The following is a 25,237-nucleotide window of genomic DNA, read 5'->3' as shown; positions in this document are numbered from 1 at the left end:
CCCAGCCACCAACAGCCCCATAGCTCACGACGTCAGCTGGGCTCCTGGAGTTACCGGCGGTGTTGGACGCAATCTAAGGAAGAGCTACGTGAACTTTTGAGAAGTTCCAAAAGAGACCATCCTTTATTTCAGCAGCAGAAGGGGGAAAGAGGGCCGGTGGGTCTGGAGTGGAAGCCTGGGGGGGGCGGGGGCGGCTGTGGGATCAGGAGATGAGGGCGGGGAGAGGGCTCCTTAATCCAGGCTCCCACCCATGGGTGGGTCCTTCCTTTGGGGATCCTCCCGTCCGCAGAGAAGAGGCGGAAAGGCCCAGTTCAGAAGGGGGGAAAGGCAGGGTCCACATTCTGGATCCAACACCACCAAATCTGTAGCTACGATCGTCCAGTCTCAAATCGCCTCCCATCGAAAGGCCGGTTTCCCCCAAGGCAGCCCCCGAAACCAGGTTCCCCGCTCAGGAAGAAAACCCCCTGGTCCTTCTGTGTCCCGAGAAAGCTTCCCCCTCTCTCGGGCTGCATCTCTCGTCCTTCCTGCAATTGGGGGGGGGGGGGGTGTCTCCTCCCTGCCACGTCTCCTTTGGCCGCGGGGGCAGCTGAGTCCTGGCGCCCTTCGCAGTTCGGCTGCATGGAAACTCTACGGAGGGAGGGAGGAGCCCAGGACGGGTGGTTACTTCTTGACCACTTGGATGACGTCTTCGTGCTCCACCATGTGGTTGAGCCCCACGCGCTGAGGGCTGTACTTGGTGCTGGTTCCCTTCAGAGGCAGAGAGAGAAGTTTGGGAGAGGCAGAGTGACCCCATCACCTCCCGTCTTGATTACTGCAACGCACTCTACATGGGGCTACCCTTGAAGAGTGTTCGGAGACTGCGGATCGTCCAGAATGCAGCCGCTGTTATGGGGGCACCTTGGTACGCCCATGTAACACCAACACTCCACGTGCTGCACTGGCTACTGGTTTGTCTCCGGTCACAATTCAAGGTGCTGGTTATCACCTATAAAGCCATGGCTTGGGACCAGACTATTTACGGGACTGTTCCCTGCCGCAGACCTCCCAGAGACCAGTAAGATCTCTCATCATCTCCTCTTTCGAGCCAGGTGCTTTAACCACTAGATAACATAAAAACCTAGAAGTTTGACAGCAGAAAAAGGCCTCCTGGTCCATCTAGTCTGCCCTTCTACTATTTCCTGTATTTTATCTTAGGATGGATCTATGTTTATCCCGGCATGTTTACATTCAGCAACTGCGGATTGACCAACCACGTCTGCTGGAAGTTTGTTCCAAGCATCTGCTACTCTTTCAGTCAAATTTTCTCACGTTGCTTCTGATCTTTCCCCAACTAACCTCAGATTGTGCCCCCTTGTTCTTGGGTTCACTTTCCTATTAAAAACACTTCTCTCCTGGTCCTTATTTAACCCTTTAACATATTTAAATGTTTCAATCGTGTCCCCCCTTTCCCTTCCATCCTCCAGACTAGACAGATGGAGTTCATTAAGTCTTTCCTGATCAGTTTGATGCTTAAGACCTTCCACCATTTTTGTAGCCCGTTTTTGGCCTCGTTCAATTTGATCCATATCTTTTTGTAGGCGAGGTCTCCATAACTGCACACAGGATTATTCCAAATGGGGTCTCACCAGCGCTCTATACAGCGGGATCACAACCTCCCTATATAGGGATTGGATGGAAACCCAAGAGGGGGTGGGGGGGTGTTACTTGGGAGGGTTTCGAGTTCTTTGTATGTGCATCTTGACCACCTTTTCCTTCAGAACTTCTTTCTTTTTGCTGCTGTCGCTTCTTGTCTAGTAAAAGAACTCATCTCTATCAAATGGAGTCAGAGTTTTTTTTTTCCTGGACTCTGGATCGAAGCACACCTGACCTTCCACAAGGTGCCAAGGTTGCACTGAAATATCCCTCTGCCCTAGATGGCCCCTCCCTCCCGATGCCCACGACCAGGCTGGAGACCCTAATGCTGGTCACAACAGGCTGGCCCTTCCGCCTCCAGCAAATACTTACCCACACAAGGGCATACTTGAACTGGTCAGCTAACGTCCGGTGAATTCGATGGCACTGAAAAGGGGGAAAGGTCAGGCAGGTGAGAAGGGGGCCTCGTGCATCCTTCATCAAAGCAAACCCCCCCCCCCCCCCATTCACACACACCAAAGATCCAACCATCCCAGCAGCTGAGTTCCCACAACCCCATCCGATGGCTTCGCCTGGCCGTCTCCCCTTGGGAAGCCCTTCAGACGAGGGGATTCCAAGTCCCAGCGCATCCAGCCACAAGGCCCTTCCTGAGGTCGCTGGCTGTCGAGACCCATCTCCCCGGAGACAGTTTGGGTTGGGGGAAACTTTGCAGAAGGAGGGCAAGTGAACTGTTCTGTCTCGCATGGCGGCCAACCAGTAATTAACCTCACATTAACCCTCAGACACAGGATTTCCAAAATGAAAGAGTCTATATGTAACAAAGCTTGTTGAAAAGCACAAACTAGGAGAAAAGAATGTCTTCCGACTGCCAAAGTTCAGGCGGGAGGCCAAGTTGATAAGATAGATTCCCAAACAAGAATTACAGGAATTACTTACAAGATTCTTAACCCTATAATTTGTCCAGAACTGCAGCAAGGTTTGTTTGAACAACAGGCAAAAACAAACTCTTCACGTGCTCTTTTAGAAACATAGAAACATAGAAGTCTGACGGCAGAAAAAGACCTCATGGTCCATCTAGTCTGCCCTTATACTATTTCCTGTATTTTATCTTAGGATGGATATACGTTTATCCCAGGCATGTTTAAATTCAGTTACTGTGGATTTATCTACCACGTCTGCTGGAAGTTTGTTCCAAGGATCTACTACTCTTTCAGTAAAATCATATTTTCTCATGTTGCTTTTGATCTTTCCGCCAACTAACTTCAGATTGTGCCCCCTTGTTCTTGTGTTCACTTTCCTATTAAAAACACTTCCCTCCTGAACCTTATTTAACCCTTTAACATATTTAAATGTTAGCTTTTTGCAAAGGAAACCTCCCAACCCCTATCCCTTATATACACCCTGGGAGTGCAGACCGGGCACAGCTGTGCTCACTTCCTCCTTCTGAGCCTCCATAACTGCTCTTGCCTCCCCTGCATCCTTCTTACCCGTACATCCAGGATGGGATCCCTCATCTCCTCCCCCTCCTCAGACCCAGGCAAAGCCCCAGTTGGAGGTTCCATAGCCTCTGCAGGCTCCTCATACCCAATCTCTCCCTCCTCCACCTCCAGCTCACTGTCTGACTCCTCCGACAGCCACACAGGCCGGCTGTGCCCAGATGGTCCCGGTCCATCAGGCTCGAAGTCCGTTGCCAGAGGACCTGACTGCGAGCCAACCACAACACTAACTACCCAAGCCCAGGATCCTCAGGACTGTGAGAATTATCTATAGAATCTAGGCATCTAAGGCCTAGATAGATACAAAACACTCTTATTAGAGTACTAAACGCCCGACCTTTTGGACAGCGGACCTTGCCATAAAAGCAAAAAGTATAAAAAACATGTTTACATCCTGTATCAGAGATGAAGAAATCCTATTTTTTAGGCCAAGAAACATTCATAAAGGCAGAACAACTTGATGGATTAATCTAGAGAGTTCCAAGGAACTATGATGAAATTGGATGCAAGACAACCCCATATATGGACAGGAGGAAGTGGGTGTAAACGAGACCCATAGAAAATTCTATATAAGATTATTCTTGTAGTTAGGTGCTTTACCTTTTGAGGTTCACGGGTATTTTTCCCGTGACTTCCCTTGGTCCCTGTATGATACTGTATGATCATGCTGGAATCTTTGAAATCGTTATGTTATGTTTGGTTTATGTTATGTTTGATATATATATATCATGTTGTTAATAAAACTTTTTAGTTTTTATTCTCTTGGTCTGGGAAATTTTTCTTACAAGGACTTACCACGTGCTGTACAGAGGCTCCTTTCCGCAGAATGATCGCATCTGAAAAATCAGGTCTCTCTGCAAGGAAAGAGCATTTCTGAGCGAGGGCAGGAGAGGAAGAGGAGACGCTTGGCTCCTGGCCTTCCCAACCTCCCCCAACGGCCCGGTTTCCTTGCCCCTTCCCTGTTCGTTACTCACGGCCTCTTTTCTTGGTGAAGATGCAGGTGAGTGCCAGGTATTCCCACAGCATTTCCAGGAGGTATTCCAAGTTCAGCTTCATGCCACAACTGGAAAGACACAGCCGTCAACGGACACCGCGGGAACTCAAATTTATGCAGGGCTTTGGAGGGGAGGGGAGGGGGGGTTTCCCTTACCTAATCACCACACTGTGGGGCCTCCGAGCCAGCCGGTCCACCTCTTCCATGGAGATCTGGTCAACTTTGTTATAAACCTAAATTGAGACACCGAGAAGGGAGGAGAAAAAATATACACATCATATCCTGATGTTGATTCCACTCTCATTTCTCACACATGGTTCTTAAAATGCTATTTATTTATTAGATTTATTGGCTGCCCATTTTGTCCCTGGGTATCTTAACTATAAGCTCTCACACCTCAGACAGAGAAATGTTCTGGGACGATGGATTTTATTTATGAGCCATTGTGGCCAGTGTTCCCTCTAATTTTTTTTTTGGGGTGGACGGAAAAGTATAGTGTCTGAGCGACAGTCCCTTTGGGACTGGGCGGCACAGAAATAAATAAACAAACAAACAAACAAATAAAAAACCCACCCTGTTTTTGGGAAAGATCAAAGGCAACATGAGAAAGTATTATTTTACTGAAAGAGTAGTAGATCCTTGGAACAAACTTCCAGCAGACGTGGTTGGTAAATCCACAGTAACCGAATTTAAACATGCCTGGGATAAACATATATCCATTGTAAGATAAAATACAGGAAATAGTAAAAGGGCAGACTAGATGGACCATGGGGTCTTTTTCTGCTGTCAGTCTTCTATGTTTCTATGTTCTATGTTTTGCCTGAGACAATTTCAAAATGAAATACTGTACTGTGTGTCTATAACAGTAAGCTGATAATAGGGCAACTCTATCAATATCAAAACGCCACTTAAATAGTTGAGCTAGTTTCAAACTAGATTTTGATTTTCTTTCTCTCTTCCTTACTCCCATTCTTTTTCTTTCTCTTTTCCTTCCTCTCTTTTTTCTATCTGTTTCTCTCTCTTCCTCTCTCTCTCCTTCCCTCTCACTCTTTCCCTCTCGGCTTCTGGGCAGGTTTGGAAAACTCTGAGCTGATGATGATTTTTAAGTGAGCGATTGCTCACTGCTCAGCTTAGAGGGAACTATGGCTGTGGCACAGTGGTTAGAGTACAGTACTGCAGGCTCCTTCTGCTGACTGCCGGGAATTTGGCAGTTTGAATCTCACCAGGCTCAGGGTTGACTCAACCTTCCATCTCTCAAGGTGGGTCAAATGAGGACCCAGGTTGTTGGGGGCAAGAGGCTGACTCTGTAAAACTGTTTATAGAGAGAGCCGTCAAAGCACCGTTTAGCGGAATATAAGTCTAAACGCTGTTGCTATTTGGGGGGGGAAATAATCAGCTGAAGGGTTTTTTCATCAAAGGAAGTCCTGGGAATTCGATTGCTTCCGATCAGAACATAGAAACATAGAAGATTGACGGCAGGAAAAGGCCTCCTGGTCCATCTAGTCTGCCTTTATACCATTTCCTGTATTTTATCTTAGGATGGATCTATGTTTATCCCAGGCATGTTTACATTCAGTGACTGTGGATTGACTGGTTGGTAAATCATTTTAAGAATAATATTTTAAGTTCCCCAATGTAGCTAACTGGACGCCTGGCAAAGTGGAACGGGAAGGACAAAGAATGTCTCCACTTAATTAGAACCGGGCACCACTTACTACGCCCCGGCTCGTTACAGACGGAAGTTTCTTGCAAGCTACTCACGTAGAGGCAGGGCATGTACACTCGGTTGCCGACAATCACATCGATGAATTCGTCTGCGCTACAGTCTTCCCTGAACAGCACCTCGGCGTTGAAGATTTCTTAGGATGGGAGAGGTAAGGGCAGAACACCTTTCGTGGGACTTATGGCCACAGGAACAGAGGCCAGGTGGGATTCGAATTCCAGGCAAACTCCTACACACACACACACACACCCTTTAAAACCCTGGGTCCTTTATCAGTACACCCCCCCTTTAAAACCCTGGGTCCTTTATCAACACCCCCCCCTTTAAAACCCTGGGTCCTTTATCAACACACACACACACCCTTAAAACCCTGGGTCCTTTATCAACAACCCCCCCCCCCCTTTAAAACCCTGGGTCCTTTATCAACACACACACCCTTTAAAACCCTGGGTCCTTTATCAACACACACACACACCCTTAAAACCCTGGGTCCTTGTGGAGAAGCAGAGGTCAAGCCCACAGGGGGGCCCAGAGAAAGGATACTGTATTCATGGAGGATGAGCTGCACCAGCTTCTCCGAGCACTGGGTCAACGTCACGGTGGAGTTGAAGGAAATGCCTCCCCCCTTCTTGGGCTGGAAGGGGGACAGAGGAGCTGTTAGGGCGATGCTGGAATGTCCCTCAATGCCAAACCTACCACAGGTGAACGGATACATGGCCTCATGATTTCCCTGGCCTGAATTCAGGACACAAGAGGAGCCTAACCCAGATTCCCCCTCTCCCCCCCCCTCCCACGAAGGACCTAAGCTTATGGGAAGGCAAATAAAAGCCTGGGATGACATCCGGTTTCAGAATTCTCCAAACTGACTTGTCTGGAACTACCATGCCGGCGCCTAGGGGAAGAGCCTTCTCTGTGGGGGCTCCGGCCCTCTGGAATCAGCTCCCCCCTGACGGCCGCACTGCCCCTACCCTCCTTGCCTTCCGCCAGTGTTTAAAGGCTCATTTATGCCGCCAGGCTTGGGGCCATTATAACTCAGCTCCCTGGCCAACAAAATGCAATGTATGTTGGGAATGACTGATTTTTAATATTATTGGGTTTTAGACTAAGTAAGTGAGTAAGTAAGTAAGTAAGTAAGTAAGTAAGTAAGTACGGAAGGAAGGAAGGAAGGAAGGAAGGCAGGCAGGCAGGCAGGCAAGAAGGAAGGAAGGAAGGAAGGAAGGCAGGCAGGCAGGCAGGCAGGCAGGCAGGCAGGCAGGCAGGCAGGCAAGAAGGAAGGAAGGAAGGAAGGAAGGAAGGAAGGAAGGAAGGCAAGCAGGACGGAAGGCAAGAAGGAAGGAAGGAAGGCAGGCAGGAAGGAAGGCAGGGAAGAAGGAAGGAAGGAAGGAAGGCAAGAAGGAAGGAAGGAAGGAAGGAAGGAAGGAAGGAAGGAAGGAAGGAAGGAAGGAATATTTCTGGGGCTGATGGAGGTTGGAATCCGCCCATCTGCTCAGCTCAAGTTCCCCCTTATTCCTCCTTGAATTTATTTATTTATTAGATTTGTATGCCGTCCCTCTCCGTAGACTCGGGGCGGCTCACAGCAATAATAAACAATATATAACAAATTTAGTAATTTAAGAGAATCACTAAAAACCCCATTAATAAAAGCAAACATACACACAAACATACACCATGCATAAACTGTATAGGCCCGGGGGAGATGTTTCAATTCCCCCATGCCTGATGGCAGAGGTGGGTTTTAAGGAGTTTACGAAAGGAGGTTACGAACTGGAGACACCAGCAGGCAAACCCAGCTCCCTGCTGCAGTGGAAACCCAGAGTTTTCAGGCTTTCTGTGCCTCACCTTGAAGTAGATGTTGGGTTTATTTTTGTTCAGCCTGATGCCCACCGTTTCCAGTTCCTTTTCCAAAAGAGCTCTGCGGGAGGAATCACAGCGCGCACTCATTCAACTCTCGCCCAAATTGCCAAGCAGCAACCCTTACATTTTGCTCCCGTATGTAGAAGACACGAAGGCTGCCTTCTAAGGTGGCTGGCAAGGGAGAAATCCCCCAAGGTTTGAACTGTCTTCCCACACCATTCTGCCCCTCAAAAGCCACACACACACCCCTCTGACCTCTGCACTTCGCCCTTGGTGGCGTCCAGCATCATAATGACGACATCTGAAGTCCGGGCCACCGCAATCACTTGGCGCCCTCGCCCCTTCCCTGAAAACACACAAAAAAATATTTTTAAAAAAATATAATTTATTAGTTTTATAAAAGGGGAAGGGGGAGAAGGGAGTACAAAATCGAAAAGGGGGGGAGGGGAGGGAAGAGTAGAAATATAATAAGTTTAAGGTGAATTTACAAAGATTTACAGAGGTCAGTTGTATTCCTTAGTTAGCATATATATTGTTACAATATTTCTATTCATATTTCAATCTTAGTTTATATTCCATTGACCGTATTTATCATCTTTACCATATACAACTAAAGAGGAAGTGGGGTAGGGAAAGAAGTTGTCTGCTTCAATAGCAGACCTTGAAGTTAGTTACTTGTCGTTCTTATTGTCGTTCTATGTCAATTACTCTTAACTGACATAGAACCAGGGCATAAAAGAGTGAGATCCTGTTCGGGTGTTTTTTTTTTACCTGGTCAATCCAAACAGAACCCTGTTGCAGTGTAGCATGAATGTTAGAATAGGAATATATCATATTATATATCTGGACTTCTAGCATAAAAATGCTCTGCTTACCCTGATTCTATTATAGCCAGGATAGGACGGTATTAACTTGCTTAAGTCTGTATTTCTGGTGAATTTGCAACAGGAAGACAACTGACCATAAAAGGGTTCAATAAACATCTCACTGATAAAAAAGTATACATCACTCCAAACAGGACGTTATACGATCAAAGGGGGAAATTTACATTGCCTGAAACAAAACAGGACGAGACTGTGATTAAGGAGATTGGTTGTCATAAGGCAAAAGGCTTCAGAGAAATTAGGTGTGAGAAACATTTGCTCAAAGGAAATTATTCAAGGAAATTGGTTTGTGGTATCTGGGGAAAGGAAGGACTCAAAGATATGTCATGTTTGAAGTTATGTTTTTATAGCCGCCCCGAGTCTTCGGAGAGGGGCGGCATACAAATCTAAGTAATAAATAAAATAAATAAATAAATATCGCTTGACATGTATGTGTAATTATCCCCATCTGCTTATGCTCCCAAATAAAAAGGGGTACACAGCTCAATACTGTGTCACATCACCCAGAGAGAAAATGTGTCCAAGTCTTCTTTCTAGGATTGGCGTTTGTGAGTGACCCCCCTTGGCTGGGTTGCTCTTAGTCCCTCTGAAGACACTGTCTTGATCAGGGACTCTGAAAGTTGACATAAGCAACGCTTTCTCCTACAACGACCTCCCCCCACCCCCATTTGACACTTCTCAGCAATAGGACTTCCTTGTTTTTTCTTTTACTTATCTGTATCCCCTTTGCAGTTAAAAGCAGAATGAAATCCTAACCTTGGGCAGCTCCTTCAATGATCCCAGGAAGGTCCAGAAGCTGGATATTGGCTCCTTTGTACTGCACGTAAATTAAGAAAAATCAGAAGAGGCAGGGAGGGCTCAGGAAGCAACCCACCACACAAACGATCACACAATCCCCTCAATCTGAATCTGAGTGCCATATTAACTAGTCTGTGAGCTTCACATTCACAGAAGCATCAGTATCTTCTCTGGGTTAATTGTCGCCCCAATAAGAGGGAACCTATTAAAATGGGGCTACCTTTGAAGAATGTTCGGAAACTCCAGATCGTGCAGAATGCAGCTGCGAGAGCAATCATGGGCTTCTCTAAGTATGCCCATGTCACACCAACACTCCGCAGTCTGCATTGGTTGCCAATCAGTTTCTGGTCACAATTCAAAGTGTTGGTTATGACCTATAAAGCCCTTCATGGCACCGGACCAGGATACCTGCGAGACCGCCTTCTGCCGCACAAATCCCAGCGGCCGGTTAGGTCCCACAGATTTGGTCTTCTCCGGGTCCTGTCAACTAAACAATGTCGTCTGGCGGGACCCAGGGGAAGAGCCTTCTCTGTGGTGGCTCCGACCCTCTGGAACCAGCTCCCCCCAGAGATTAGGATTGCCCCCACCCTCCTTGCCTTTCGTAAACTCCTTAAAACCCACCTCTGCCGTCAGGCATGGGGGAATTGAAACATCTCCTCCTTGCCCATGTAGTTTTGGTCTATGATTGATTGTGTGCTTGTTTGTTATATATATTGGGGTTGCTTTTATTTATTTATTTTATTTATTTATTGGATTTGTATGCCGCCCCTCTCCAGAGACTCGGGGCGGCTAACAGCAACATGAAACAGCATATAACAATAATCCAATACTAAAAACAGTTAAAAACCCATTATTATAAAACCAAACATACGTACAGACATACCATGCATAAAATTGTAAAGGCCTAGGGGGAAAGAATATCTCAATTCCCCCATGCCTGGCGGCAGAGGTGGGTTTTAAGCAGCTTACGAAAGGCAAGGAGGGTGGGGGCAATGGACTTTTTAACTTAAAACTGTAAATTAGATAGCTAAATATTAGATTTGTTACTATGTACTGTTTTTGCAATTGTTGTGAGCCGCCCCGAGTCTGCGGAGAGGGGCGGCATATAAATCCAATAAATCTAATCTAATCTAATCTTAAAGTGCATTTACCTCTATGACTCCAGGAATGCAGGTCAGCGTGGTGAATTCGTAAGAAGCTGCTTCACTAGCCGTGGAAGTCATTAAACTCAGAAACGTGGACTGGAAGAGAAGGCAGGTGTTTAGAAAGCGGCAGAACTTATTTTTCAAAGCCCTGCCCAAGGAGTCCTCATTCTCTGCCCAGGCACTGACCTTACCCACAGAAGGGAAACCAATCAGTGCCACCCGGGCATCTCCTGATTTCATCACATCGAAGCCTTCCCCTTTGCCTGCCGCCGATTTGGAAGGTTCTAGAAGCTGAGCCCTGTACTTGGCGAGCTTGGCCTTCAGCAGACCAAGGTGGTACTCCGTAGCTAGGCGGGGGGGAGACGGGGGAGACAGAGAAAGAACAAGCAGGTGATGAAGGAGCCAAATGGCCAAGGGGGAAGGGGGCAGAGACTCAGGGTGATCTGTTTCACTTGAGTCACCGAGGGAAGCAGTTATAATAAGTGTAAAGCAATAATAACCATATTGCACTGGTAACACGTCTTTGTTATGTTTTTCTTGCTACGCTTGCTACACTCTGTATATATAATCCCAGTTATTGTTGCCATCAATTCTATTTGTTGCCTATCTCAGCATGGGCTACTCTGGCTCACAACCATACAAAAAACAAACAAATAAAAAGCAAGTTTAAAAAATGCGGAAACAACCAAACGATAATACAACAAAAAAGAAAACAGTTCATTTATGCAGGAGTTTACTGTATTTAGGAAACGTATAAAGCAGAGTAAACAGGCACAAACAACATGTATATACATGTATGTTTATATACACAGTCATATATGTTTATATGTGTGTGTGTATGTATATATATCCTGGTAAGGGTCTGGCTAACTGATGAGAGCATAATAAGCTTGAAATAGATCTATACTAGTCTCCCTTCCTTTTCATTATCAGCAAAAATATGCTAGATACATACATAAACACGTACATACATATACAGACACACGTACACACACACATATGCACATACATACACCTATATAAAGACACACGAACATACATATACACACATGTACATATACTACATACTTACATATATAGGCGCACACACATGTATATGTGTGCATATGTATGTCTGTGTGTCTTTATATAGGTATATGTATTTGCGTGTTTGCGTGTGTATGTATGTACGTGTTTACACGTGTATATATACATATACACACACACATGAGCAAGTCAGATTTTGAAAATGATATAATTTTATTGTGCATTAAATGACACTCCCCTCCCGCATTGAAATAACACCAGACCGCAGCATTTTCCCCCTTCCAGCCCCTCCGAGCCCCCCTCCAACAGGGGAGGCAGCCGCCCCTTCCCCGGCGGGGACCCCCACAGCCTCACCTTTGTTCTTCTGGGTCCGGGCGATCTCCTTCTCGATCTCCGCGATTTTCTCCAGGATCCCCATCGTGGCGAGTCGGGCGGACCGGGATGAGGGACGGGCTGCCCCGGAAGTAATTTCCAGGTGAGTCCGTCCACTAACCCTTCCGCCTGGCAACCCGCCCGGCCATGTTTCGTTCCGCCCCTGTCGGGGACAACTGGAATAGCAGGGGAGGCCGCCCCAAAGCAAATCAAATTATATGAATTTTACACACTTATTTTTGCTTTGGTTTGGTCGTGTCCAACCTTCGCAACTTTAACCCTGGTGGACTTCAACTCCCAGAATTCCCCATCCAGCAGCATGGCTGACTGCAGAATTCTGGGAGCAGAGTTGCCAAGTTTGGACATCCCTAATATAGTAAACTGTCACCAGGCACAAATTCAACATATTTAAGATGATTTACCCCATATATTAAAACATTATTTATTAAATCTTTATTACACAGCTCAGAATCACTCAAGTTGAGCTATGTACACATTTCGATGTCTTTTTTCCATCCTAGCCCCATTCCCAAGACTCAAGGGTCACTTCTGACCTCCTTTCATTTTTGACATACTGGTTTCTAAATGTATTTGCTGCTTCTTGGATGCCTACAACCCCAAGAACAAATGAAAAATGTTCTGTAGCTGATGGGAAGGAAGGATGGGAACATTAAGGCTGAGAGCTGCAAATGAACAGACTTACTCCCAACTATTGGCTAAAAGTTGGCCAGTGCACCAGTACTACAAAGCTCATATTTTTATTTATTTATTTTATTTATTTATTCATTAATATTGCAAATATTACAAAGCCCATTCTACATGGCCCTCCCAGCCCAAAGGAGAGTTAGAGAGGGGTTCCTCATCGGAGGGTAAAACAGCTCATGGCCAAACAAATTAGCCATCAAAGTCATACCATCTTGCAAGAAACTGATGCAAGCCAAGGGGGGAGGTGTGTGTGTGTGTTAATTTTCAGAAATTAGCCTTTGATTAATGTCTGTAGTTCTTTGAAGTATTGAGGCAGGAATGCGAAATTTTGACAAGCACAAAAGGAACATCAAGTAGGCTGGCCCAATTTTATTCTTATGCCCAGACATCCAGGGCTTGCTTCCCCCCCGAAAAAAAGTTTCCCAAAGATGTGAACACTGATGTTCTATATATAACTACCCAGCAAAAACAATTCGAATAGTCCACATGGTTCTGAGCCTTTTGGAAAATATCAACTTGCTTAAGAATTATGAGCCTAATTCAGCTGGGAAAACCTATGACAGACGAATAAAATAAGGAAAACAGCACACATGGATGCTTTTTAAATACACATTCTTTTATTTGGGACACTGATAACTCTGGAAGAAAAAAACCCCACAGTCTCTTTTCTGCAATTCATCTATAAATACTCTTTAATACTGTGATTAAGTTTATAACATCCTTTCCATACATTTTTGGAAGATCCCATCCTTTTGACAAGTTTTGCCCTGTTTTCTCAACAAACCCAGAGGCAACGGCTCTTGTTTAATGGAGACGAGAGAATTAAAGGGGGGGGGGGAGCTATTTTCCAAGTAAAAATTGCTTCCCCCAAACTAATTTAATTCCCACCTATTTAATCTCAAACACAAGCATCAATGTCACATCAATGGCTTTTAACACCAGACTGGAAATTCTGCTCCCTCCAATCTAATATTGCCTTGCTTATTGCAAGTTATTCAAATCTCCCAAATGGAGGGAAGAAATCTGATAAATTCCCGCTATGAAATATTCCATCTGCTTAATAAAAGAACCATGGGAAGCAGCTTGAGCGTTAGCGCAAAGACCCCCGGCATTTTCAGTGGATACAGTGAAAAGTACATTTTCCAACATTTGAGGAAGAAACCACCACCCGAGGTCTTTGAGTTAAATTAACTTTAAGCCCAGTTGAAGGGCTGCCACACTCCCTGCTACCATTGCCCGGCACAAGTTGGGTTTCACCCCCCCTTAGATGAAAAACCATTTCCCACAAAACTCATGGAAGTCTATGCCTAAAGTACATTATCTCAAAGCCCATTCCACAGCATGTGAAAGCAAACATTTCACCCACAATCAGGACAGTCTCATCCTGGTGATGTAGGGTCGTATTTTCCCCCCCTGAAGGGGGACAACAGTGATGCCCAAGGAGGAACAGCAATCAAGGGTTCCCCCTGCAATGTTTCTCAATCTGGGATAGTGTGGATAGGACGAGCCTCGTTTTCATTTTCTTGTAAGCTATAGGGGAAGGGCTGAAATATAGAGACGATATATAAATTCTCTATTTTCCCTTGACCAGCGCTTTCAAGGCCACTTCTACCCTAAAGGATTTGCTGTTAAGCATCACTGCTTGGAAAGGCCCTGGAAAATCCTTTAACCTGAAGGAAGCATCATATTCTCCTGGCAAGCTATGACCCTTCAATTGCTTCAAAGGTTATAGGCAAGTTGTAACTCACACCTGGGACAGGTAGATACGATCCCTATCCCATTACAGGCACAACTATTTCCCCACAAGAGGCCTATTTGCCCAGAAACAGAGTGGGAGAAGCAGAAGGGAATTTTTAACAGAGGAAAGAGCTTTGAGAATTCTACTGGACACTCCTGACCTTTTGTGGCTGGGCCACAGAATATATTGCAGATAGGCTAAATGGTTTTCCTGCATGGCTGGTGGGAACGCTTGCTTTGCAAAGACAAACCCCAGCGCTCATTAATTAGCAACCTAATTTCTACTGGGGTGTCCAACCTTGGAAACTTTTAAGTCCTGTGGACTTCAGCTCCCAGAATTCCCCAGCCAGTTGGACATCTGTGGTTTGTGGCAAAGAGAAGCAAAGAGCCCATCTTGAAATGCACGGCTACCTCGTGCTACAGGATACAGGAGAATGTAGGCCAGTGGTCATTCTTTTAAACAGTCTATGTCTTAACAAGCCAAATTCCGAAATAAAAACCAAAACCAAAGCAGCAGGATTCTGCAATCCATGTGTCAAATGAGCCGTTGCATTGTTTATTCCAGCTTTGCTCGCTGTCGGAAAGAACAAAGAGCTGCAGAGAAAAACGCTGCCCCAACCTACAACGTTCAAGGGCCATTTTTTCAGCGACCTCTTTCACACACACACACACACACACACACACACACACACACACACACACACACCATTCCCATCGTTCAAGGAAGCTAAAACCATTCTGTACTTTAAGAGCTCAACCTCTACTATTTATTCCCGTCCAGTCCCCAAGACCACGGCACAAGCAGTGCTGGGGACAGAGATAAATTCTTCCTCCACCCCAATCACCTGCCCGCATTTGAAAATCAAGCCACTATGAACGCTTCTGACCCTGCCACACAGGAAGGCCGAGCCCCCAAAAGAACACAACCACAACCTATCATCTTTGGCCACTGGGGGACACTGTGTCCCTGTCCATTGCCAAAGTCTGCAAAGTCCAAGGCACCTGCGGAAGCAGACAGGAGGAGGGCAGTGGAGCGGATTCCAAGAAATTTCAAGCCAGCCAGCAAGGAAGAACAGCATGCCTGGCTGTTAGCCCAAGTGGTAGAGCGGTTCCCACCCCCCACCCACTCCCCAACGACAATGTGGAGAAGCAGAAGCCTCAGGAGGCCCCATGAAACAGGACAGCCACTCTTACACGACCACACATGCATTAAGTTTGGCACAGAAGCCTTAAGTCACTGAACATTTCAAAGTCTCGGGAGACCAGTTTATTCCGGGAGGGGATGAGGATGTTTTAATTATTATTTTTTTTGGTCTGATAAAAAGTCCTAGCAAGCGTCCATCGTTTTCCGCAGCGTAAACCCCGGCGCGCACATCGGAAGCATAATTCGCATACCGCTGCCAAGCGCTTCCTGCGTGAGGAGTAGGTGGCAACACGGCGAGTTAATTACAAGAGAGAGAGAGAGAGGTCACCACCATCCACCAGGATGCGAGCGGGTGAGCTTGCACTCGTCTTCACCGGGAGAAGAGGAAAAATAATAATAATAATGAAAAAAGCAGCCATTGTAAAACATTGTGAAGAATAATTTGTGCAAGTCTTTTGAGCCACAGGGTGGGTGGGGGGCATAAAAATACCTCTTTCAAGAAGTCCTTAAAACATTTTCCATTTAATGTTGCGAATTCTGCACCGGCATAGCTTCCCCGCCGCTGCAGGCTGCCTTTAAGCTAAATGCTGCTGGCTCTGACTAACATTCCTGAGAAAGTTGAGCCTTGCAAACCAACAACAGGAGCAGTTTATTCACCCCACCCCTCTGCCAGGCCCCCTTTCCTTCCTCCGTCCAACTGCTTCCTTAGCAAACGCTGCAGTTGTGGGCCGGGCACACCAACCCCGAGTAGCGCTTACACCAGACGGGAACACCCCCACCCCCCACCTGTTCTGGAGGACCCCCCTACACGGAGCCAAGGAGGAAGCAACATAAGCAGGGAGCAACTTATGTTCTCTTCTATTCCAAGGAGATCTGGGGGGGCGCGGGCGTTTCCTCCCCCCGAAAAAGAAGCGGAGGGGAAGGATTGTCGGCGGTCCCGAGAGGCAAGAAAAAGGGCGTCGAACGGGGGCGCCGAGACCCGGCGTCGGGATCAGGTGGGCCACGCAGGCTGGAAGAAGGACCGGGCTCCGGCCGCCCCGTGGATATTCCTCTCCGTGCTTTCAGACCGGTCCAGGTGCCCGTTAAGAGGGGAGCTTGGTGTCTTCTGTCCTGACCGAGACGTCCCCGTTGTCTGAATAGAAGATGCGCCCGCACGCCCGCCTCCTCTCTCCCCACCCCCCGGCCTCGCTGGCCATCTCTTCGCGAAGCTCGTGGCATCCCTGTCACCGGAATTCGTAAATGGGCGCGCTGTACTCAGGGACGTGAGTCAGGTTCAGAGATTGATACCTGTCGGGGGAGCAAGGAGAACAGGTTGAGCAGAGCAAACGTGGCAGCAGGTTTCGGAAGGCTGCGGTCTCACAGCATCCGAGCACCATGGTTAGAATACAGCATTGCGGGTCGATTCTGCCGACTGCCAGCAGTTCGAGTCTCACCAGCTCAAGGCTGACTCAGCCTTCCGTCCTTCCGAGGTGGGTAAAATGAGGACCCAGATTGTTGAGGGCAAGTGACTGACTCTGTAAACTGCTTAGAGAAGGCTGTAAAAGCACTGTGTAAGAAGCATTTATGGGACTGCCTCCTCCCTCACACCTCGCTGCGGCCACTAAGAGCCCACAGTTGGCCTTGTCTAGGTCCCGTCCGCCAAACAATGTCGGTTGGCGGAACCTCGGGGAAGAGCCTTCCCTGTGGCGGCCCCGACCCTTTAAAACCAACTGCCTCCAAAGATCCGTATTATCTCCACCCTAACCGGTCTTCTTCCGGAAAGCTGTTGAGACCTGGCTTTTCTGGCAGGCCAGGAATTAGGCTGATTGCAAGTATGTATATTTTAAATATTATTGTTATTATTGATTTTTATTATTTGATTTTAACTGTTTTTATTGTTGTTGTATTTATTCTGATTGTTAGCCGCTCAGGATCCGTTTGGAGTGAGCGGCATATAAATAGATAGATAGATAGATAGATAGATAGATAGATAGATAGATAGATAGATAGATAGATAGATAGATAATAGATATGATAGATAGATAGATAGATATGATAGATAGATAGATAATAGATATTATAGATTAGATAGATAGATAGATAAATAGATAGATAATAGATATGATAGATAGATAATAGATATGATAGATAGATAGATATATATGATAGATAGATAGATAATAGATATGATAGATATGATAGATAGATAATAGATATGATAGATAGATAGATAGATAATAGATATGATAGATATGATAGATATGATAGATTAGATAGATAGATAGATAGATAGATAGATAGATAGATAGATAGATAGATAGATAGATGATAAAAGTCCAAGGGCTCTTGCTATCAGGTTATGTTCCCAGGTGGCCCTCGGCGATGGACTATTGGCCTTGGCCCTGGTGTACTCTGGACCCACAAGATGGACAAAAAAAAATTTCCCGTGTGTCTCAATACATCGTCACCCAATCACAGCCAAGCACGTGGGGTGGCATCTCTACGACTTGGCCTTGGGGGGCGAGAAAGGGTTCCATCTCCCATCATCCCCCATCTTACCATTCTGAACTCCTGTGATAGTAATAGCCCTCTATACATGCTGCAGACTTCTGAAAGCATATGTAATAAAATCCAGCGAAGGATGCCCCGCTGATGTCTTTAATGGTGTGATCTGGGACTAGGAACTGCTCCTGCACAAAGAGTAAACGTGTAAAGACAGGGAAAGCTAGAAGTGCAGTTTTCTTTACCTGAGAGGTGATATTTTTAAGGCAGGGGTAGGCAAAGCTGGCTCTTCGATGATATGTGAACGTCAACCACAAAATCCTTTTCTCTATCACACAATACTAGGACGAGGGGGCCTTCCCTAAAGCTGATTGGTAAGAAAGTGAGGACAAACAAAGGGGAATATTTCTTCACCCAGAGGGTCCTTGGTTGATGGAATTCCCTTCCAAAAGAGGTTGTGACAGCTGTCACCCTAGATAGCTTCAAGGCAGGATGAGACGGATTCTTGGTTATTGTCCAAGTGCCGCCTCTATGTTGGTTGAGGCAGGCAGGATTCCCTTGGGTCTCATTTGTTGGGGGTCAAGGGAAAGGGAGGGTCTTGCCTTCTCTTTCTGCTCAAGATCCCCATGGACAATTGGGGGACCACTGTGGGACACAGAATGCTGGACTCGATGGGCTTTGGCCCGATTCAGCAGGGATCTTCTTAGGTTCTTAACGTTTCCTAACCCTGTTCTAAGGGAATTAAAATTCTTTTCATGTACTGTTACACATGAAATAAACATGTTGGATCATAATCGGTGTTTGGAGCCGTGTTTCTCAACCTTTAAGATCTGTGGACTTCAAGTCCCAGAATTCCCCAGCTAGCATGAGAAACTCCTAATTTTGGGAGTTGAAGTCTTAAAGCTGCTAAGGATGAAAAACACCGCTCCACAGATGGCTACGAGGAGCAAATAAAATAAAGGTAATTTTACTTTTCTTAAGATTGGGAAGGGGAAGGGAAAGGCAGGGTCTTTAAATCCACGTTTAGGCCCCTAGGCACCCTTTGGAACCCTGCTCAAGCCACTTACTTTCCACCTCATGAAGACAAAGTCATCATTCTTCAGATCCTCATAATCAAAATCATCAGAGTTAAATATTTTTGCGAACTGGTAAAATGCTGGGAACTTCCCCTAGGAGAAAAGGGAGGACACACATCACTCATGCCCTTGATGCTTCTGGCCCCATTTAACACCACATACACTCAAAAAATTATTATTATTATTATTATAATAATTTATTGGATTTGTATGCCGCCCCTCTCCGTAGACTCGGGGCGGCTAACAACAATAATAAACACAACATGTACAATCCAATAATAAAAAACAACTAAAAAGCCCTATTATAAAACCAAACATACACACAAACATACCATGCATAACTTGTAATGGCCTAGGGGGAAGGAATATCTCAACTCCCCCATGCCTGGCGGTATAAATGAGTCTTGAGTAGTTTACGAAAGACAAGGAGGGTGGGGGCAGTTCTAATCTCTGGGGAGAGTTGGTTCCAGAGGGCCGGGGCCGCCACAGAGAAGGCTCTTCCCCTGGGGCCCTCCAAACAACATTGTTTAGTCGACGGGACCCGGAGAAGGCCAACTCTGTGGGACCTTATCGGTCGCTGGGATTTGTGCGGTAGCAGGCGGTTCCAGAGATACTCTGGTCCAATGCCATGTAGGGCTTTAAAGGTCATGACCAACACTTTGAATTGTGACCGGAAACTGATCGGCAGCCAATGCAAGCCACGGAGTGTTGAAGAAACGTGAGCGAATCTTAGAAGCCCCACGATGCCTCTCGTGGCTGCGTTCTGCACGATCTGAAGTTTCTGAACACTTTTCAAAGGCAGCCCCATGTAGAGAGCATTGCAGTAATCGAACCTCGAGGTGATGAGGGCATGAGTGACTATGAGCAGTGACTCCCTGTCCAAATAGGGCCGCAACTGGTGCACCATGTGAACCTGGGCAAACGCCCTCCTCGCCACAGCCGAAAGATGGTGTTCCAATGTCAGCTGTGGATCGAGGAGGACGCCCAAGTTGCGAAAAACCACCCCCAACCTCATTATCCCAGGTTCTCACTCAGTTGAGACTCAGTTGCAAACACCCAAGAAATGCTCCTTCTTCCCCCAAACAGGACCTTGCATGGAAAGCCAGCAAGTCAGGGAGAAGCCTTCACGAATCCTTTCTCTACAACACCTCCAGTGTAAAATAGCTCTTGGGCCATTCTTTGTCAAGTGGGCCAGGTGAAATCAAAGCCTTATTTGAAAATAAACCATCACAAAAACAACCTATATGATAGGGGAAAACCGTCCTCTTTCTAATGAAATAAGAATGAAGATGATTGAAGGTGAGAAAACAGAGAGTGATAGAAAACAATGTGTCTAATGAAGATGATTGGAGGTGAGGAGACAGAGCTCCCTGTTTTCTCACCTTCAATCATCTTCATTTTTATTTCAGTAGAAACAGGACGTTTTTTCCCTATCATATATGTTGTTTTTGTGATGGTTTATTTTCAAATAAGGCTTTGATTTCACCTGGCCCACTTGACAAAGAATGGCCCAAGAGCTATTTTACACTGGAGGTGTTGTAGAGAAAGGATTCGTGAAGGCTTCTCCCTGACTTGCTAGGTTTCTTTTCAAACAAGGCTACAAAAATCAGTCAAGTTGACACCTGGTCCACTTGACAAAGAATGACCCTCTTGCCTCTTTCAATCTGCCCCGTTTCCTTCCCCCTCTCCCCCCTCACCCCCCCAGGCAGGGGATCCCAGGCTGGTTGGAATCAAGGGCAAGGCACTCACCCAATGTTTACGATCCACGTCTTCATCTGCATCCCATTTCCGGGTTAAAAACGGATGCTTTTTACTGATTATTTCTCCTTCAAAGAAAGTAGTAAGCGTTGGATACTCCTAAGAGTGAAAGAACGAAACAGGGACATGATGAAAACAGAAGAAATCCAGAATTATCCCACCCCCACCCCAATTTTCCTAAAGCAGTTTTTATTTTATTTTATTTTTATTATTAACATTGGAAGGGACCTTGCAGGTCATCTAGTCCAACCCCCTGCTGGTGCAGTAAACCCTACATCACGCCAGTCCAATAGGAGTCCAGTCTCTAGTGTTGGAGCGTTCACCACCTCTGCGGGCAGGCCGTTCCACTGGTTGATCGCTCTCACCGTCAGAAAGTTCCTCCTTATTTCCAAGTTGCGACTGGACATTAAAGAACACATTCCAGAAAGACACAGCCTATTCCAGACACCTACCTCAGTAAGGCCTTTAATCTTCAAGTATCCACAGAGATAGGAGTTATCCATGTCAACATGCTGGTAGGGAAAAAAAGGAAAACATATCCAAAAAGATCAGGGCTTAAGGCTGCAACAAACAGAGAATCTTTTTTCTGCAACTGTGAAAACAAGCGTGTGTCCCCCACCCCACCCCACCTAGCTCCAATTAAAATGGGAATCGAACCAGATTAACACACCCTCTCCCTTCTTCGGCTACATTCGCTGAGAAAGTCCTTAGAATTCGCATTCTTCTGAAAAGTCAATGTTAATTATTCCTCATTCTCCTGAGTTCCAGCCCCTTCCCTCAAAGGCAAAAGCCCCATCAGCTTCCTCTTTGCAGCTCCTGGCCTCCTTAACTCAAGCACCTACGCAACTCCCAGGCTTCAACCTTTCCACATATAGAAACATAGAAGACTGACAGCAGAAAAAGACCTCCTGGTCCATCTAGTCTGCCCTTATACTATTTTCTGTATTTTATCTTAGGATGAATATGTGTTTATCCCAGGCATGTTTACATTCAGTTCCTGTGGATTTACCAACCACGTCTGCTGGAAGTTTGTTCCAAGGATCTATGACTCTTTCAGTAAAATAATATTTTCTCACGTCGCTTTGATCTTTCCCCCAACTGACCTCAGATTATGTCCCCTTGTTCTTGTGTTCAATTTCCTATTAAAAACACTTCCCTCCTGAAACTTATTTAACACTTGAACATCTTTAAATGTTTCGATCGTGTCCCCCCTTTCCTTCTGTCCTCCAGACTAGACAGATGTAGTTCATTAAGTCTTTCCTGATACGTTTTATGCTTAAGACCTTCCACCATTCTTGTAGCCCGTCTTTGGACCCCTTCAATTTTGTCAATATCTTTTTGTAGGTGAAATGAAATGAACAATGAAATGAACACAGTATTCCAAATGTGGTCTCACCGGCGCTCTATATAAGGGGATCACAATCTCCCTCTTCCTGCTTGTTATACTTCTAGCTATGCAGCCAAGCATCCTACTTGCTTTTGCTACTGCCCGACCAAGGTGTTCTTGAAAACAACCCACCCCCCAGGTTAGCCAGTCTGCTTCATCTTCTTAGAAAGAACCTTGCGAGAAAAGTTTGGAAGAGAAAAGGCAGTCCAACCCCCCTCTTTCATTTCTAAGGTCTACTTTTGTAAGGTCACCTGGAAAGAACATTGCCAGGTCATCAAATATAGCCCAGGAAGCAAGAAAAAATGACCAGCGGATGCTATTCGGGGCTCCTGACCTTTATGGCGAAGGCAACGTTTTGTCTGTGCTTTGAGGGGACAAGTCAGATTACAGCGGAAACAATGCAGATCTGGATCTAAAAATTGCCTGGAGGTTAGATGGAAATTGTCCAAAAACATCTGAGTCTCTGGACACACAGCCCATGGGGAGGCCTGTGTATAAAAGAACACACTTTGCCGGGCTGACCAGAGTTCTCTAAAGGCTAACGTTTTCTTCCCAGGAACATGGTTTGCTCTCCTTTGGGGTCTGACAGCCGGGACATAATCTTGTGGAAAAAGGTTCCCAAGGCATTAACTGAAGATATCTTACATGTTTTATATTAAGATGTGTTGTGAGCTGCCCCGAGTCTCAGGAAAAGAATGGCATGGAGATATAATCAATCAATCAATCAATCACATATCACATCCAAAGAGACCTCTGAAATGACTAACAAACCTATTTTGCTGACATAGGGTTTGTTGAAGGCTACAACAACTACCCAAACACACTGTGTCCAGGGGGAAAGATGACGTCATGCCAAACGGCTAAGCCGTGGAGAAATATCGGGAGCTGAGGAAGCAAGTTCTTGCCACAGTTATGCTCATTTCTGCTTGACTCTGCCAGTCAGCGCGATCCGGTTTTTTTAAAACATGATTTTCCCCTGACTTTTAAACATTTTAATACAGTTTGGTGTCGCCCCCCCCCCCCCCCCCCGATTTATTCTGGGTTTTTTTCACAAATTTCCTGATAATTCACTGATTTCCCTGTTTGCTGGACACCCTGCAAACACCAACCCTGACAGCAACAGAAAGATCTCAAGCTCTGAAACATTGACAGCTCCAGAAGCAACCAAATAAACCCCTTTCTTCCCCAAAAGGTGGGCTCAGCTTCCTGAGCCCAGGATGATCAAATCATCCTCAAGCCAGGATGAAACCCCCTGGTCTTTTCAAAGCACAAGCCTTGCACAGCTCTGCTCTTTCTTCCGTGGCCAGATGCCCTGCAATGGTTATATATTTGCTTTATTTCACTGATAGGACTTCTACAGCCACCTCTTTTCATGCAATGATCCTAGAGAGCTCACAACCATCCACCATGGAATATATTTCTTTTTTTCTTTAAAAAAGCATCATTTGATCTCCCCTCGTGGTGCCAAACAGATCATCCTCCCAGCTCAACCTCCATCCTAGTTCAAGACCTGGGGAAGGAGCCAGGTTTTCATGGCTTAAAAAGGGAGGGGGCCCCTCGGATCTCTGGGCTGACCCCAAAGGGCTGGGGGGGATGGTCACTGAGAAGGGCCTCCTCTAAGGTCCCATCAGGCAGCAGGCTTCCAGGCAGGGGATCTGAACCTTCCCCCCTCCGTCCTTCTGCACCTGCCAGCTTGACAGGAGGACTCCGGGGGCACATCTGGGTGCATGACAACTAGACTCAAGAACAGTTTTCCCCCCCGAACGCCATCACTCTGCTAAACAAATAATCCCTTCAACATTGTGAAACTGTTCACTAAGGCTGCATTACTATTACTATTAGTCTTCTCATCGTTCCCATCACCCATTCCTCCCACGTCTGTATGATTGTAACTTGTTGCTCGTATCCTTAAAATTTCTATTAATATTGTTTCCTGATTGCTTATTTGACTCCTAGGACAATCATCAAGTGTTGTACCTCATGATTCTTGACCAATGTATCTTTTATGTACAGAGAGCATTTGCACTGAAGACAAATTCCTTGTGTGTCCAATCACACTTGGCCAATAAAGAATTCCTTCTATTCTCATTCTATTTCTTGATTGTTTCCTGATTGCTTATATGTACCCTATGACAATCATTATGTGTTGTACCTCATGATTCTTGACAAATGTATCTTGTCTTTTACACACACTGAGAGCATCTGCACCAAAGACAAATTCCCTGTGTGTCCAATCACACTTGGCCAAGAAAATAATTCTATTCTATTCCATATTATATTCTATTTTCCTGATTGTTTATTTGACCCCCACGACAACCATTAAGTGTTGCACCTCCTGATTCTTGACAAATGTCTCTTTTATTTTATGTCCACTGAGAGCCTCTGCACCAGAGACAATCAGGCCAATAACATAATTCTGTTCTATTCAAATTGCCCCCTTGAGGGAACCACTGTTCTGCCCCCTCCTCCCGAATTCCAGGTTCCCGAAGCCCCTTCCCTCCCCTCTTCCCCCAAAGGGCCCCTCCTCAGCCTCCAGGCCCTGGAAGGGGGCCCCTTTTCGCCCCGCTCCTTCCTCCTGGGCCCTATGGGGAGGGTTGCCGCGGGGGAGGATGGGCGGGGGAGTCCGCCGGGGAGGATGGGCCCTGGAGTCGCCCCCTCACCTGCACCACCACCTCCACCTCGTAGGCGTTGCCCTTGGAGCGCTGCTGCCCGCGGAACTTGGCGCCGCTGTAGAGGCGGCTGGTGCTGACGCCGGGCTGCGCCGTGTTGATGGGCGGCGGCGGCTCCAGGCGGGCGGCGGCGGCGGCTCCCGGGGCCGGCTCCGGGGGGCAGCGGCACGAGCTCCGCACCGGCATCTCGGCTGGCTCTCCCGGCGCCAGCGCGGGGCGGGCGGCCGGGCCTGGCTTGTCCTCCGTCACCGGGCCGGCCTCCCCACCCCCCACCCCTTGCCCGCCTGCAGCCGCCTCGGCTCCGGCCCGCTCCCTTCGACGCCGCCGATTGGCCGGCCGCCGGGCTGCGCCGCGCC

General features: G+C 46.6%; 2 protein-coding genes across 3 annotated transcripts; both read right to left on the bottom strand.

Moving 5' to 3' along the window:
* Nucleotides 1–94: 94 nt before the first annotated feature.
* Nucleotides 95–12,029, bottom strand: DRG2 (developmentally regulated GTP binding protein 2). Of its 2 annotated transcripts, none has more exons than XM_070761433.1 (13): nt 11,907–12,029; nt 10,713–10,873; nt 10,533–10,622; nt 9,340–9,400; nt 7,955–8,045; nt 7,685–7,757; nt 6,389–6,479; nt 5,884–5,981; nt 4,279–4,355; nt 4,103–4,191; nt 3,924–3,982; nt 2,005–2,058; nt 95–747 (listed from the first exon to the last, which is right to left on the bottom strand). In XM_070761433.1, exons 1-13 carry the CDS (start codon nt 11,968–11,970, stop codon nt 661–663), a joined length of 1,095 nt encoding a protein of 364 aa, XP_070617534.1. In that variant the 5' UTR covers nt 11,971–12,029; the 3' UTR covers nt 95–660. The 2 variants fall into 2 exon arrangements, with proteins under 2 accessions (XP_070617534.1, XP_070617535.1); XM_070761434.1 differs by having other exon boundaries at nt 10,718–10,873; nt 11,907–12,012.
* Nucleotides 12,030–13,224: 1,195 nt separating this feature from the next.
* Nucleotides 13,225–25,155, bottom strand: GID4 (GID complex subunit 4 homolog). The gene is made up of 6 exons (XM_070761432.1): nt 24,873–25,155; nt 21,278–21,337; nt 20,817–20,924; nt 19,059–19,160; nt 18,049–18,179; nt 13,225–16,797 (listed from the first exon to the last, which is right to left on the bottom strand). The coding sequence occupies exons 1-6, from the start codon at nt 25,065–25,067 to the stop codon at nt 16,734–16,736; spliced, it is 660 nt and encodes a 219-aa protein (XP_070617533.1). The 5' UTR covers nt 25,068–25,155; the 3' UTR covers nt 13,225–16,733.
* Between the last annotated feature and the right edge of the window lie 82 nt (nt 25,156–25,237).

Source organism: Erythrolamprus reginae, chromosome 9, assembly GCF_031021105.1.
Source record: "Erythrolamprus reginae isolate rEryReg1 chromosome 9, rEryReg1.hap1, whole genome shotgun sequence".
Taxonomy (NCBI): domain Eukaryota; kingdom Metazoa; phylum Chordata; class Lepidosauria; order Squamata; family Dipsadidae; genus Erythrolamprus; species Erythrolamprus reginae.
The sequence above is the reverse complement of the archived record's forward strand: the minus strand, read 5'-3'. Positions and strand labels throughout refer to the sequence as shown.